This window comes from Heterodontus francisci, chromosome 13 (genome assembly GCF_036365525.1).
Source record: "Heterodontus francisci isolate sHetFra1 chromosome 13, sHetFra1.hap1, whole genome shotgun sequence".
Lineage (NCBI taxonomy): Eukaryota > Metazoa > Chordata > Chondrichthyes > Heterodontiformes > Heterodontidae > Heterodontus > Heterodontus francisci.
In genome coordinates this window covers 120,054,560-120,071,000 of record NC_090383.1, presented here as the reverse complement: position 1 = coordinate 120,071,000, position 16,441 = coordinate 120,054,560, and the positions used below count along the sequence as shown (strand labels likewise).

The following is a 16,441-nucleotide window of genomic DNA, read 5'->3' as shown; positions in this document are numbered from 1 at the left end:
CTTGTTGCTTCTGTCCTGGTGTGTCATATCCCTTGTACACCAGTACATCAGCAATGCTTTGCATCATAATGCAAGCCCCATTCTGGTTAGTTTCATCCAGCACTTCAAACTATTCCAGGTCTTGTATCAATTGTCAACCCTCACGGCTTTGTAGGCAACACCTAACCAGCCCTTCTAACTTGGTTCTGCTTCCCTCAGGTGGTGGCAATGACGTTGATGACGGCCGCGGGTGATACACTCGAGTGTTCTGACAGCATAAACCGCGAGATATTCCAGGCCGCTCGTCTACATCTCGGCTGTTTGGGTGTGGTATTAACCATTACCATCCAGTGTGTGCCTGCCTTCAATATTCATCTGCGGCAGTTCCCACAAACGCTCACAGAGGTACACTGCCTTTCATTGTCATTGGGATCAGTAGTGAGTTATGAGTTTGTGTTGGTGACTAGGGTGATGGTACTAACACATTGGTTAATACTACTGACACTCAGTGGTGGGTATTAGTCCTGATGTATCTGATATAAAAATGTGTTGCTGCATTCTGGTGCCCACACTGTGACTTGTCATGTTTCAATTCTGCAGTAATTTATGTCACTTTTGAAAGCCACAGATCTGTAATCATTTGGGACCCATATCTCTTTACGGAATGCTGCCTGGCACCATTGGGTGCATTCATTCTCACCGTTGATTGGGCCCATCGAGTGTGTTTTCTCTCATTGGTTTGAAATGTAGAACTGGTTGCTTGTTCATCTGGCACTAGACATATTCTGCCGATATCGTATCTCTCTAAAAATAAAGGGCTATTGAAGCACTGTGCTTCAATGCGTCCCTGACCTCCAGGGATTGGCCTCCTCCTGTCACTGTGTGTTAGTAAGATGAGAATCATGAAGAGGAGAAAGGTCATTTCTACTCCATTGGTAAAGCAGCCTTTTGGAAATAACCTCATTTCACTAGAAGTCAGGATTGAGAAGTGGTCTGATTGCCTGACAGAAGTTCCACTCCTTTGTAAAATATTCAGGTAAATCTGCTCAGAGTAAATTATTGAATATCAGGATCCAATTTACAGGAACCTAATCCTGGAACTGAGGACTCAAAGTAGATAAAGGATTGGTGCAGAAATATTCTTGTTGATGTCTTCTACATGGTTCATAAACATGACAGGACACCTCCAGTTTAACTGAGTGACCCTCTCCGGGTGTGTACCACTGCTCCGTCTGACTCTGGATTACTGCTGATTCCTGTTCCCTCTGCTCCTTCATCGCAAAGTGATCCCTTGGCCACTACACTCTAGCTCTTTAGAATCTGCTCCACCTTTCTTCCTCGCTCCCTTCAAGGGCCCTGCATAAACCCATTGAATTCTTTCAGCCCTTTCTCCCTTCCTTAATCTTCCCCACCTCTTGCTCAGTAACCTCTACTCCCTGTGTAACACATTCTGAGACAGACTTTAAAAGTTATATTTATCTGTCCTTGGGATGTGGGCGTCGCTGGCAAGTCCAGTATTTATTACCCATACCTCATTGCCCTTGAGAAGGTGGTGGTGAGCTGCCTTCTTGAACAGCTGCAGTCCATGTGGGGTAGGTACACCCACAGTGCTGTTAGGAAGGGAGTTCCAGGATTTTGACCCAGCGACAGTGAAGGAACGGCGATATAGTTCTAAGTCAGGATGGTGTGTGACTTGGAGGAGAACTTGCAAGTGGTGGTGTTCCCATGCATCTGCTGCCCTTGTCCTTCTAGGTGTTAGAGGTCACAAAAGATAAAAGTTCGATGAAAGTAGCCTTGGCATATCTTCATGAGCATCAATAAAAGTACAAATGGACTTTGATAGTATACAGGGGCATGGAAAAAGATACAGACATGAGCACATTTGTTGAGGAAGGGCTTGGGGAGGTGAAATAAAAACAGAAAATGCTGGAAATACTCAGCAGGTCAGGCAACATCTGTGGAGATAGAAACAGAGTTAATGTTTCGCGTCTGTGACCTTCCATTTCAGTTCTGATGAAAAGTCATTGACCTGAAAAGTTAACTCTGTTTCTCTTGCCACAAATGCTGTCTGACTTGCTGAGTATTTCTAATATTTTCTGCTTTTATTTCAGATTTCCAGCATCTGCAGTATTTTGCTTTTATCATGGTGACTGCGTCCTCACTGCAAAAGAGATTCAAAGAGGAAATGAGCCAAATTCTAACAATGAAGTTAATTGACAGCAGATTCAGGGATATCCAGAGCTGCAGCTCTCTGAGAGGTTCCTGCAGGATGATCTGTAAGTGGGGACGAGGGGAGCAGGACCTGATACCAGGCATGTCTCCATGACAACCCAAGCAATGACTGCCTCAGGCAGTTTTCACTTTTTATTATACAGACAGTGCATCCTCAGTACTTTTAAAAGCATTTTGAATAATTTATAGATTTTTAAATCCATCAGATTTTGAGTAGATTTCTTGGGGATGGTCACTATGGGAACTAAAATCAAGCATTCAGTTTCATTAAGGACAAGATTATTAGCGTCCACAGGTTGAAAACGGGAGTGATAAAATACTGCTCCCTCTCTCTCGTGTTCCTTCCCCAACCCCTTCATGAAACTAAACCCAGCCACACAGTTCAATAAGAAGCAATTGGACTCTCAGAATTGATGATGAAACCTCAACCCAACGCTCAGATCCAGGTATTTAATCCCACTACAGATAATTATTGCTGCATATTAACATAGAGCTCACTCTGTGACTGACCCTCCCTATCCCATGGGATCCCACAGTGTATTCTCCCTCAATCTCTCATTCCGTGACATCCTATTGGTAGCAAGGATGGATGTGTTCTTATAATTCACTCCTCAAATCAATAGGACTAGTCAACTTTAAATGTCAGGTGTCACGGGCTTATTAACACAGTAATTAAAATACGCTTAAAAGCAATACTTACAACAACACCTCGGCTTACTGAAGGTACTAAACTGACCATTGCTTTAAGATTAATCTTAGTTCAACAGCTCAGTTGTCACTGAGTCTAAATTGGCTTAAGCATTCTCATTCATGCCTTCGTTACCTCTAGACTTGACTGTTCCAATGCACTCCTAGCTGGTCTCCCACATTAAACCCTCCGTAAACTTGAGGCCATCCAAAGCTCTGCTGCCCATGTCTTAACTTGCCCAGTTATGTCATATACACAAAAAGCTGGACAAATCCAAAACCACATAATGGTCAGCACCATTCACAACTCCTCAGATACTGAAGCAGTCCATGTAGAAATACAACAAGACCAGGACAATATCCAGGCTTGGTCTGATAAGTGGCAAGTAACATTCGTGCCACACAAGTGCCAGGCAATGACCATCTCCAACATGAGAGAATCTAACCATCTCCCCTTGACATTCAATGGCATTCCCTTGCCTTGTTAGTCCTCCCAAAATGCATCACCTCACACTTCTCAGGATTAAATTCCATTTTTCACTGCTCCGTCCATCTTACCAACCCATCTATATCATCCTGTAATCTAAGGCTTTCCTCCTCACTATTTACGACATCAATTTTCATGCCAGCTGCGAACTTACTGATCATACCTCCTATATTCACGTCTAAATCATTAATGTACACTACAAAAAGCAAGGGTCCCAGCACCGATCCCTGCGGTACACCACTGGTCACAGGCTTCCACTCGCAGAAACAAACCTGGACCATTACCCTCTTCCTCCTGCCACTAAGCCAATTTTGGATCCAATTTGCCAAACTGCCCTGGATCCAATGGGCTCTTATCTTCTTCATCAACCTACCCCACATGGACTCCAGTGGTTCAAGAAGGCATCTCAGCACCACCTTCTCAAGGGGAATGAGGGATGGGCAATAAATGCTGTCTTAGCCAGAGTTGGCCTCAGTCCCATCTCTCTGTTCCTAATAATGAGGGAGAAATACAGTAATTCAATGATCAAACTGAAATCAGAATCTCACCATCCAGTCATGAAGTGGCCATCTGCTCTGATTTTTATTTATTTTATTTTATTTTATTTATACAGCACTGAAACAGGCTCTTCGGCCCACCGGGTCTGTGCCGACCATCAACCACCCATTTATACTAATCCTACACGAATCCCATATTCCTACCACATCCCCATCTTCCCTATATTCTCCTACCACCTACCTAGACGAGGGGCAATTTATAATGGCCAATTTACCTATCAACCTGCAAGTCTTTGGCTGTGGGAGGAAACCGGAGCACCCGGCGAAAATCCACGTGGTCACAGGGAGAACTTGCAAACTCCGCACAGGCAGTACCCAGAATTGAACCCGGGTCGCTGGAGCTGTGAGGCTGCGGTGCTAACCACTGCACCACTGTGCCACCCTAAACCTTCCATGACAGCGTTTCTGAACTGTCTTCCTTTTTCCTCAACCGAGGATTCCCCTCCACTGTGGTTGACAGGGCCCTCAACCGTGTGCAGCCCATTTTACGCACCTCTACCCTCACCCCTTCCCCTCCCTCCCAAAACCGCAACAGGGTTCCGCCTGTCCTCACTTTCCACACCACCAGCCTCCACATCCAAAGAGCATCCTCCCCCTCCGCCATGTTCAGCGTGATACCACGACGTAACGCATCCTCCCCCTCCTCCCCTGTCAGCATTCTGAAGGGATTGTTCCCTCCGCGACACCCTGGTCCACTCCTCCATTACCCCCAACACCTCGTCCCCTTCCCACAGCATCTTCCCATGCAATCGCAGGAGGTGTAATACCTGCCCTTTTACCTCCTCTCTCCTCACTATCCAAGTCCCCAAACACTCCTTTCATGTGAAGCAGCAATTTACTTGTACTTCTTTCAATTTAGTATCCTGTATTCGCTGCCATTTCAACACCCCTCCCCCGCCTGCTCTCATGCCCACGTATCTGTCCTGGGATTGCTGCAGTGTTCCAATGAACATCAACGCAAGCTCAAGGAACAGCATCTTATTTACCTATTAGGCACACCAGAGCCTGCCAGACTGATCACTGAGGTCAATCATTTCAGTGCATGATGGGCCCCCCTTTTCATTTTTAGTTATTTGTTTATTTTATTTTAGTTTGTTTCATCATTCATTTTTTTTACCAGTTTTTTTTCATGTTTGTTCTTTGGGCCAGGGCTGTTCATTTTTCTGTCAATTAGCACCTGCTCTGCACGAACGCTTTGTCTTTCAGCACACCATTAACATACTGTTTGCCTTTGCTCCATGACCTCCTGGTCAGTTATTCTCTGTGACCTTGTCCTATCAACACCTTCTCTTTTGTTATCTCTTGTCCCACCCCCGCTTTATTTGCTTAAAACCTTTTACATTTTGAACCTTTGCCAGTTCTGATGAAAGGTCTCTGACCTGAAACGTTAACTCTGCTTCTCTCTCCACAGATGCTGCCAGACCTGCTGAGTATTTGCAGCATCTTCCATTTTTATTTCAGATTTCCAGCATCTGCAGTATTTTGCTCTTGTGTGGCCACTTCATTAAATAAAAACAAGAAATGCTGGAAATACTCAGCAGGTCAGGTAGCATCAGTGGCGAGAGAAACAGAGTTAACGTTTCAGTTTGATAAGCCTTCATCAGGATCATTAACCTGAAGCGTTAACTCTCTTTCTCCACGGATGCTTCCAGACCTGCTGAATATTTCCAGCATTTTCTGTTTCTATACCTGTCATTGCAAGTCTGACATTTGCATAAAATCGAAAGCAGTGTCGATAAAGGAAGTGAAATGACCCAATAGGCTGAGCCCATCTCATCCAGGCTCACTGCAAGAGTCAACAAACATTGTAATTTCACACTGATCTTCTTTACTTCAGTTGGCACAGAGCCAAGTCTGACAATGTGAATGACTAATAATGAGTGCAGGAATTTGTCTGAATGATGAATTGTGTTAATGAGCTGCCTGTTGCCTCATTTTCACTGATTAATAGGATGATGTAATCACCCCTGGTCCCTTCAGGAAGCTTCCTGTGTGATCTGAGCAGGCACATCTCTCCAAACAATGCACAGACTTTATGTCAGTGCCACCTGTACCTGCCCTTCCTTCTTCTCTGCTGCAGCAATCACAGCCAAGAGACTGGTATCGAAACCAGCTCCCAATCCAATGCTGTACATGCCCAGGACAATGAGCTGCTGTGATTATTCCTCCTCTCTGCAGAGAGAAATCTGCCTGGTGAGATGGGACTGAGATCTCAGAAAAGTCCAGTCTGAGACCAAGCACTTATATTTTTGAATCTTTTGTCAGCAATTTGTAGAAGAAGTAAGCTCCCTTCAATCAGTCACTGATACCCCCATCAATCAATCCACTGATACCCTCATCAATCAATCACTGATACCCTCATCAAACAATCACTGATTCCCTCATCAATCAATCACTGATACCCTCATCAATCAATCACTGATACTCTCATCAATCAATCCACTGATACCCTCATCAATCAATCACTGATTCCCTCATCAATCAATCACTGATACCCTCATCAATCAATCACTGATACTCTCATCAATCAATCCACTGATTCCCTCATCAATCAATCACTGATTCCCTCATCAATCAATCACTGATACCCTCATCAATCAATCACTGATTCCCTCATCAATCAATCACTGATTCCCTCATCAATCAATCACTGATTCCCTCATCAATCAATCACTGATTCCCTCATCAATCAATCACTGATACTCTCATCAATCAATCCACTGATTCCCTCATCAATCAATCACTGATTCCCTCATCAATCAATCACTGATTCCCCCATCAATCAATCACTGATACCCTCATCAATCAATCACTGATACTCTCATCAATCAATCACTGATACCCTCATCAATCAATCACTGATTCCCTCATCAATCAATCACTGATTCCCTCATCAATCAATCACTGATACTCTCATCAATCAATCCACTGATTCCCTCATCAATCAATCACTGATTCCCTCATCAATCAATCACTGATTCCCCCATCAATCAATCACTGATACCCTCATCAATCAATCACTGATACTCTCATCAATCAATCACTGATACCCTCATCAATCAATCACTGATTCCCTCATCAATCAATCACTGATTCCCCCATCAATCAATCACTGATACCCTCATCAATCAATCACTGATTCCCCCATCAATCAATCACTGATTCCCTCATCAATCAATCACTGATACCCTCATCAATCAATCCACTGATACCCTCATCAATCAATCACTGATTCCCTCATCAATCAATCACTGATACCCTCATCAATCAATCCACTGATACCCTCATCAATCAATCACTGATACCCTCATCAATCAATCACTGATACCCTCATCAATCAATCACTGATACTCTCATCAATCAATCACTGATTCCCTCATCAATCAATCACTGATACCCTCATCAATCAATCACTGATTCCCTCATCAATCAATCACTGATACTCTCATCAATCAATCACTGATACCCTCATCAATCAATCACTGATTCCCTCATCAATCAATCACTGATACCCTCATCAATCAATCCACTGATACTCTCATCAATCAATCACTGATACCCTCATCAATCAATCACTGATACCCTCATCAATCAATCACTGATTCCCTCATCAATCAATCACTGATACCCTCATCAATCAATCACTGATACTCTCATCAATCAATCACTGATACCCTCATCAATCAATCACTGATTCCCTCATCAATCAATCACTGATACTCTCATCAATCAATCACTGATACCCTCATCAATCAATCACTGATTCCCTCATCAATCAATCACTGATACCCTCATCAATCAATCACTGATTCCCTCATCAATCAATCACTGATACTCTCATCAATCAATCACTGATACTCTCATCAATCAATCCACTGATTCCCTCATCAATCAATCACTGATACCCTCATCAATCAATCACTGATTCCCTCATCAATCAATCACTGATACTCTCATCAATCAATCACTGATACCCTCATCAATCAATCACTGATTCCCTCATCAATCAATCACTGATACCCTCATCAATCAATCACTGATTCCCTCATCAATCAATCACTGATACTCTCATCAATCAATCACTGATACCCTCATCAATCAATCCACTGATACCCTCATCAATCAATCACTGATTCCCTCATCAATCAATCACTGATACCCTCATCAATCAATCCACTGATACCCTCATCAATCAATCACTGATACTCTCATCAATTATCACTGATACTCTCATCAATCATTCACTGATACCCTCATCAATCAATCACTGATACTCTCATCAATCAATCCACTGATACCCTCATCAATCAGTCACTGATACCCTCATCAATCAATCACTGATACCCTCATCAATCAATCACTGATACCCTCATCAATCAATCACTGATACTCTCATCAATCAATCACTGATACCCTCATCAATCAATCACTGATACTCTCATCAATCAATCACTGATTCCTCATCAATCAATCACTGATACCTCATCAATCAATCCACTGATACCCTCATCATCAATCACTGATACCCTCATCAATCAATCACTGATACCCTCATCAATCAATCACTGATACCCTCATCAATCAATCACTGATACCCTCATCAATCAATCACTGATACTCTCATCAATCAATCACTGATACCCTCATCAATCAATCACTGATACCCTCATCAATCAATCACTGATACCCTCATCAATCAATCACTGATACCCTCATCAATCAATCACTGATACTCCTCATCAATCAATCACTGATACCCTCATCAATCAATCACTGATACCCTCATCAATCAATCACTGATACCCTCATCAATCAATCCACTGATACCCTCATCAATCAATCACTGATACTCTCATCAATCAATCACTGATACCCTCATCAATCAATCACTGATACCCTCATCAATCAACACTGATACCCTCATCAATCAATCACTGATACCCTCATCAATCAATCCACTGATACCCTCATCAATCAATCACTGATACCCTCATCAATCAATCCACTGATACCCTCATCAATCAATCCACTGATACCCTCATCAATCAATCACTGATACCCTCATCAATCAATCACTGATACCCTCATCAATCAATCCACTGATACCCTCATCAATCAATCACTGATACCCTCATCAATCAATCCACTGATACCCTCATCAATCAATCACTGATACTCTCATCAATCAATCACTGATACCCTCATCAATCAATCACTGATACCCTCATCAATCAATCACTGATACCCTCATCAATCAATCACTGATACCCTCATCAATCAATCACTGATACCCTCATCAATCAATCACTGATACCCTCATCAATCAATCACTGATACTCTCATCAATCAATCACTGATACCCTCATCAATCAATCACTGATACCCTCATCAATCAATCACTGATACCCTCATCAATCAATCACTGATACCCTCATCAATCAATCCACTGATACCCTCATCAATCAATCACTGATACCCTCATCAATCAATCACTGATACCCTCATCAATCAATCACTGATACCGCTCATCAATCAATCACTGATACCCTCATCAATCAATCACTGATACCCTCATCAATCAATCACTGATACCCTCATCAATCAATCACTGATACTCTCATCAATCAATCACTGATACCCTCATCAATCAATCACTGATACTCTCATCAATCAATCACTGATACCCTCATCAATCAATCCACTGATACTCTCATCAATCAATCACTGATACCCTCATCAATCAATCCACTGATACCCTCATCAATCAATCACTGATACCTCATCAATCAATCACTGATACCTCATCAATCAATCACTGATACTCTCATCAATCAATCACTGATACCCTCATCAATCAATCACTGATACCCTCATCAATCAATCACTGATACTCTCATCAATCAATCACTGATACCCTCATCAATCAATCACTGATACCCTCATCAATCAATCCACTGATACTCTCATCAATCAATCACTGATACCCTCATCAATCAATCACTGATACCCTCATCAATCAATCACTGATACTCTCATCAATCAATCACTGATACCCTCATCAATCAATCCACTGATACCCTCATCAATCAATCACTGATACCCTCATCAATCAATCCACTGATACTCCTCATCAATCAATCCACTGATACTCTCATCAATCAATCACTGATACTCTCATCAATCAATCCACTGATACCCTCATCAATCAATCACTGATACTCTCATCAATCAATCACTGATACCCTCATCAATCAATCACTGATACCCTCATCAATCAATCACTGATACCCTCATCAATCAATCACTGATACCCTCATCAATCAATCACTGATACTCTCATCAATCAATCACTGATACCCTCATCAATCAATCACTGATACCCTCATCAATCAATCACTGATACTCTCATCAATCAATCACTGATACCCTCATCAATCAATCACTGATACCCTCATCAATCAATCACTGATACCCTCATCAATCAATCACTGATACCCTCATCAATCAATCCACTGATACCCTCATCAATCAATCACTGATACCCTCATCAATCAATCACTGATACCCTCATCAATCAATCCACTGATACTCTCATCAATCAATCACTGATACCCTCATCAATCAATCCACTGATACCCTCATCAATCAATCACTGATACCCTCATCAATCAATCACTGATACCCTCATCAATCAATCACTGATACTCTCATCAATCAATCACTGATACCCTCATCAATCAATCCACTGATACCCTCATCAATCAATCCACTGATACCTCTCATCAATCAATCACTGATACCCTCATCAATCAATCCACTGATACCCTCATCAATCAATCACTGATACTCTCATCAATCAATCACTGATACCCTCATCAATCAATCACTGATACCCTCATCAATCAATCACTGATACTCTCATCAATCAATCCACTGATACCCTCATCAATCAATCCACTGATACCCTCATCAATCAATCACTGATACTCTCATCAATCAATCACTGATACTCTCATCAATCAATCACTGATACCCTCATCAATCAATCCACTGATACCCTCATCAATCAATCACTGATACCCTCATCAATCAATCCACTGATACCTCTCATCAATCAATCACTGATACCCTCATCAATCAATCACTGATACTCTCATCAATCAATCACTGATACTCTCATCAATCAATCACTGATACCCTCATCAATCAATCACTGATACTCTCATCAATCAATCACTGATACCCTCATCAATCAATCCACTGATACTCTCATCAATCAATCACTGATACCCTCATCAATCAATCCACTGATACCCTCATCAATCAATCCACTGATACTCTCATCAATCAATCACTGATACCCTCATCAATCAATCCACTGATACCCTCATCAATCAATCACTGATACTCTCATCAATCAGTCACTGATACCCTCATCAATCAATCCACTGATACCCTCATCAATCAATCACTGATACTCTCATCAATCAATCACTGATACCCTCATCAATCAATCCACTGATACCCTCATCAATCAATCACTGATACTCTCATCAATCAATCACTGATACCCTCATCAATCAATCCACTGATACCCTCATCAATCAATCACTGATACTCTCATCAATCAATCACTGATACCCTCATCAATCAATCACTGATACCCTCATCAATCAATCCACTGATACCCTCATCAATCAATCCACTGATACCCTCATCAATCAATCCACTGATACCCTCATCAATCAATCACTGATACTCTCATCAATCAATCACTGATACCCTCATCAATCAATCACTGATACCCTCATCAATCAATCCACTGATACCCTCATCAATCAATCCACTGATACCCTCATCAATCAATCCACTGATACCCTCATCAATCAATCACTGATACCCTCATCAATCAATCCACTGATACCCTCATCAATCAATCACTGATACCCTCATCAATCAATCACTGATACCCTCATCAATCAGTCACTGATACCCTCATCAATCAATCACTGATACCCTCATCAATCAATCCACTGATACTCTCATCAATCAATCACTGATACCCTCATCAATCAATCACTGATACTCTCATCAATCAATCACTGATACCCTCATCAATCAATCACTGATACCCTCATCAATCAATCACTGATACCCTCATCAATCAATCACTGATACCCTCATCAATCAATCACTGATACCCTCATCAATCAATCACTGATACCCTCATCAATCAATCACTGATTCCCTCATCAATCAATCACTGATACCCTCATCAATCAATCACTGATACCCTCATCAATCAATCCACTGATACCCTCATCAATCAATCACTGATACCCTCATCAATCAATCCACTGATACTCTCATCAATCAATCACTGATACCCTCATCAATCAATCACTGATACCCTCATCAATCAATCCACTGATACTCTCATCAATCAATCACTGATACCCTCATCAATCAATCACTGATACTCTCATCAATCAATCCACTGATACCCTCATCAATCAGTCACTGATACCCTCATCAATCAATCACTGATTCCCTCATCAATCAATCACTGATACTCTCATCAATCAATCACTGATACCCTCATCAATCAATCCACTGATACCCTCATCAATCAATCACTGATACCCTCATCAATCAATCACTGATACTCTCATCAATCAATCACTGATACCCTCATCAATCAATCACTGATACTCTCATCAATCAATCCACTGATTCCCTCATCAATCAATCACTGATACTCTCATCAATCAATCACTGATACCCTCATCAATCAATCACTGATACTCTCATCAATCAATCACTGATACCCTCATCAATCAATCACTGATACCCTCATCAATCAATCCACTGATACCCTCATCAATCAATCACTGATACCCTCATCAATCAATCCACTGATACCCTCATCAATCAATCCACTGATACCCTCATCAATCAATCACTGATACCCTCATCAATCAATCCACTGATACCCTCATCAATCAATCCACTGATACCCTCATCAATCAATCACTGATACCCTCATCAATCAATCCACTGATACCCTCATCAATCAATCACTGATACCCTCATCAATCAATCACTGATACTCTCATCAATCAATCACTGATACCCTCATCAATCAATCCACTGATACTCTCATCAATCAATCACTGATACTCTCATCAATCAATCCACTGATACCCTCATCAATCAATCACTGATACTCTCATCAATCAATCACTGATACCCTCATCAATCAATCACTGATACCCTCATCAATCAATCCACTGATACTCCTCATCAATCAATCACTGATACCCTCATCAATCAATCCACTGATACTCCTCATCAATCAATCACTGATACCCTCATCAATCAATCCACTGATACCCTCATCAATCAATCACTGATACTCTCATCAATCAATCACTGATACCCTCATCAATCAATCACTGATACCCTCATCAATCAATCCACTGATACTCTCATCAATCAATCACTGATACCCTCATCAATCAATCCACTGATACCCTCATCAATCAATCACTGATACTCCTCATCAATCAATCACTGATACCCTCATCAATCAATCACTGATACCCTCATCAATCAATCCACTGATACTCTCATCAATCAATCACTGATACCCTCATCAATCAATCCACTGATACTCTCATCAATCAATCACTGATACCCTCATCAATCAATCCACTGATACTCTCATCAATCAATCACTGATACCCTCATCAATCAATCCACTGATACCCTCATCAATCAATCCACTGATACCCTCATCAATCAATCACTGATACTCTCATCAATCAATCACTGATACCCTCATCAATCAATCACTGATACCCTCATCAATCAATCCACTGATACTCTCATCAATCAATCACTGATACTCTCATCAATCAGTCACTGATACCCTCATCAATCAATCACTGATACCCTCATCAATCAATCACTGATACCCTCATCAATCAATCCACTGATACTCTCATCAATCAATCACTGATACTCTCATCAATCAGTCACTGATACTCTCATCAATCAATCACTGATACTCTCATCAATCAGTCACTGATACCCTCATCAATCAATCCACTGATACTCTCATCAATCAATCACTGATACCCTCATCAATCAATCCACTGATACCCTCATCAATCAATCACTGATACCCTCATCAATCAATCACTGATACTCTCATCAATCAATCACTGATACTCTCATCAATCAATCACTGATACCCTCATCAATCAATCACTGATACTCCTCATCAATCAATCACTGATACCCTCATCAATCAATCCACTGATACCCTCATCAATCAATCACTGATACTCTCATCAATCAATCACTGATACCCTCATCAATCAATCCACTGATACCCTCATCAATCAATCACTGATACTCTCATCAATCAATCACTGATACCCTCATCAATCAATCCACTGATACCCTCATCAATCAATCACTGATACCCTCATCAATCAATCACTGATACCCTCATCAATCAATCCACTGATACCCTCATCAATCAATCACTGATACTCTCATCAATCAATCACTGATACCCTCATCAATCAATCCACTGATACCCTCATCAATCAATCACTGATACCCTCATCAATCAATCACTGATACCCTCATCAATCAATCACTGATACCCTCATCAATCAATCCACTGATACCCTCATCAATCAATCCACTGATACCCTCATCAATCAATCACTGATACCCTCATCAATCAATCCACTGATACCCTCATCAATCAGTCACTGATACCCTCATCAATCAATCACTGATACCCTCATCAATCAGTCACTGATACCCTCATCAATCAATCACTGATACCCTCATCAATCAATCACTGATACTCTCATCAATCAGTCACTGATACCCTCATCAATCAATCACTGATACTCTCATCAATCAGTCACTGATACCCTCATCAATCAATCACTGATACCCTCATCAATCAATCCACTGATACCCTCATCAATCAGTCACTGATACCCTCATCAATCAATCACTGATACCCTCATCAATCAATCCACTGATACCCTCATCAATCAGTCACTGATACCCTCATCAATCAATCCACTGATACCCTCATCAATCAATCCACTGATACTCTCATCAATCAATCACTGATTCCCTCATCAATCAATCCACTGATACCCTCATCAATCAATCCACTGATACCCTCATCAATCAATCACTGATACCCTCATCAATCAATCCACTGATACCCTCATCAATCAATCCACTGATACCCTCATCAATCAGTCACTGATACCCTCATCAATCAATCACTGATACTCTCATCAATCAGTCACTGATACCCTCATCAATCAATCACTGATACCCTCATCAATCAGTCACTGATACCCTCATCAATCAATCACTGATACCCTCATCAATCAATCCACTGATACCCTCATCAATCAATCACTGATACCCTCATCAATCAATCCACTGATACTCTCATCAATCAATCCACTGATACCCTCATCAATCAATCACTGATACCCTCATCAATCAATCCACTGATACTCTCATCAATCAATCACTGATACTCTCATCAATCAATCCACTGATACTCTCATCAATCAATCACTGATACCCTCATCAATCAATCACTGATACTCTCATCAATCAATCACTGATACCCTCATCAATCAGTCACTGATACCCTCATCAATCAATCACTGATACCCTCATCAATCAATCACTGATACCCTCATCAATCAATCCACTGATACCCTCATCAATCAATCACTGATACCCTCATCAATCAATCCACTGATACTCTCATCAATCAATCACTGATACCCTCATCAATCAATCACTGATACCCTCATCAATCAATCACTGATACCCTCATCAATCAATCACTGATACCCTCATCAATCAATCACTGATACCCTCATCAATCAATCCACTGATACCCTCATCAATCAATCACTGATACCCTCATCAATCAATCACTGATACCCTCATCAATCAATCACTGATACCCTCATCAATCAATCACTGATACCCTCATCAATCAATCACTGATACCCTCATCAATCAATCACTGATACCCTCATCAATCAATCCACTGATACCCTCATCAATCAATCACTGATACCCTCATCAATCAGTCACTGATACCCTCATCAATCAGTCACTGATACCCTCATCAATCAATCACTGATACCCTCATCAATCAATCACTGATACCCTCATCAATCAATCCACTGATACCCTCATCAATCAATCACTGATACCCTCATCAATCAATCACTGATACTCTCATCAATCAATCACTGATACTCTCATCAATCAGTCACTGATACCCTCATCAATCAATCACTGATACTCTCATCAATCAATCCACTGATACTCTCATCAATCAATCACTGATACCCTCATCAATCAGTCACTGATACCCTCATCAATCAGTCACTGATACCCTCATCAATCAATCACTGATACCCTCATC

The 16,441-nt window shown here is 41.2% G+C and overlaps 1 protein-coding gene across 2 annotated transcripts in view; it reads left to right on the top strand.

The window, feature by feature from the left end:
• The window catches only part of LOC137376653 (L-gulonolactone oxidase), a 51,965-nt gene that overhangs the window by 15,351 nt on the left and 20,173 nt on the right, over positions 1–16,441 (top strand). The window contains exon 6 of one of the 2 annotated variants that reach the window (XM_068045616.1): positions 199–384. The exons of the other annotated variant lie outside the window; for it this stretch is intronic. Coding sequence (XP_067901717.1) covers positions 199–384 — 186 coding nt within the window. The remainder of the gene's footprint in view (positions 1–198; positions 385–16,441) is intronic. 2 annotated transcript variants of the gene reach the window in all.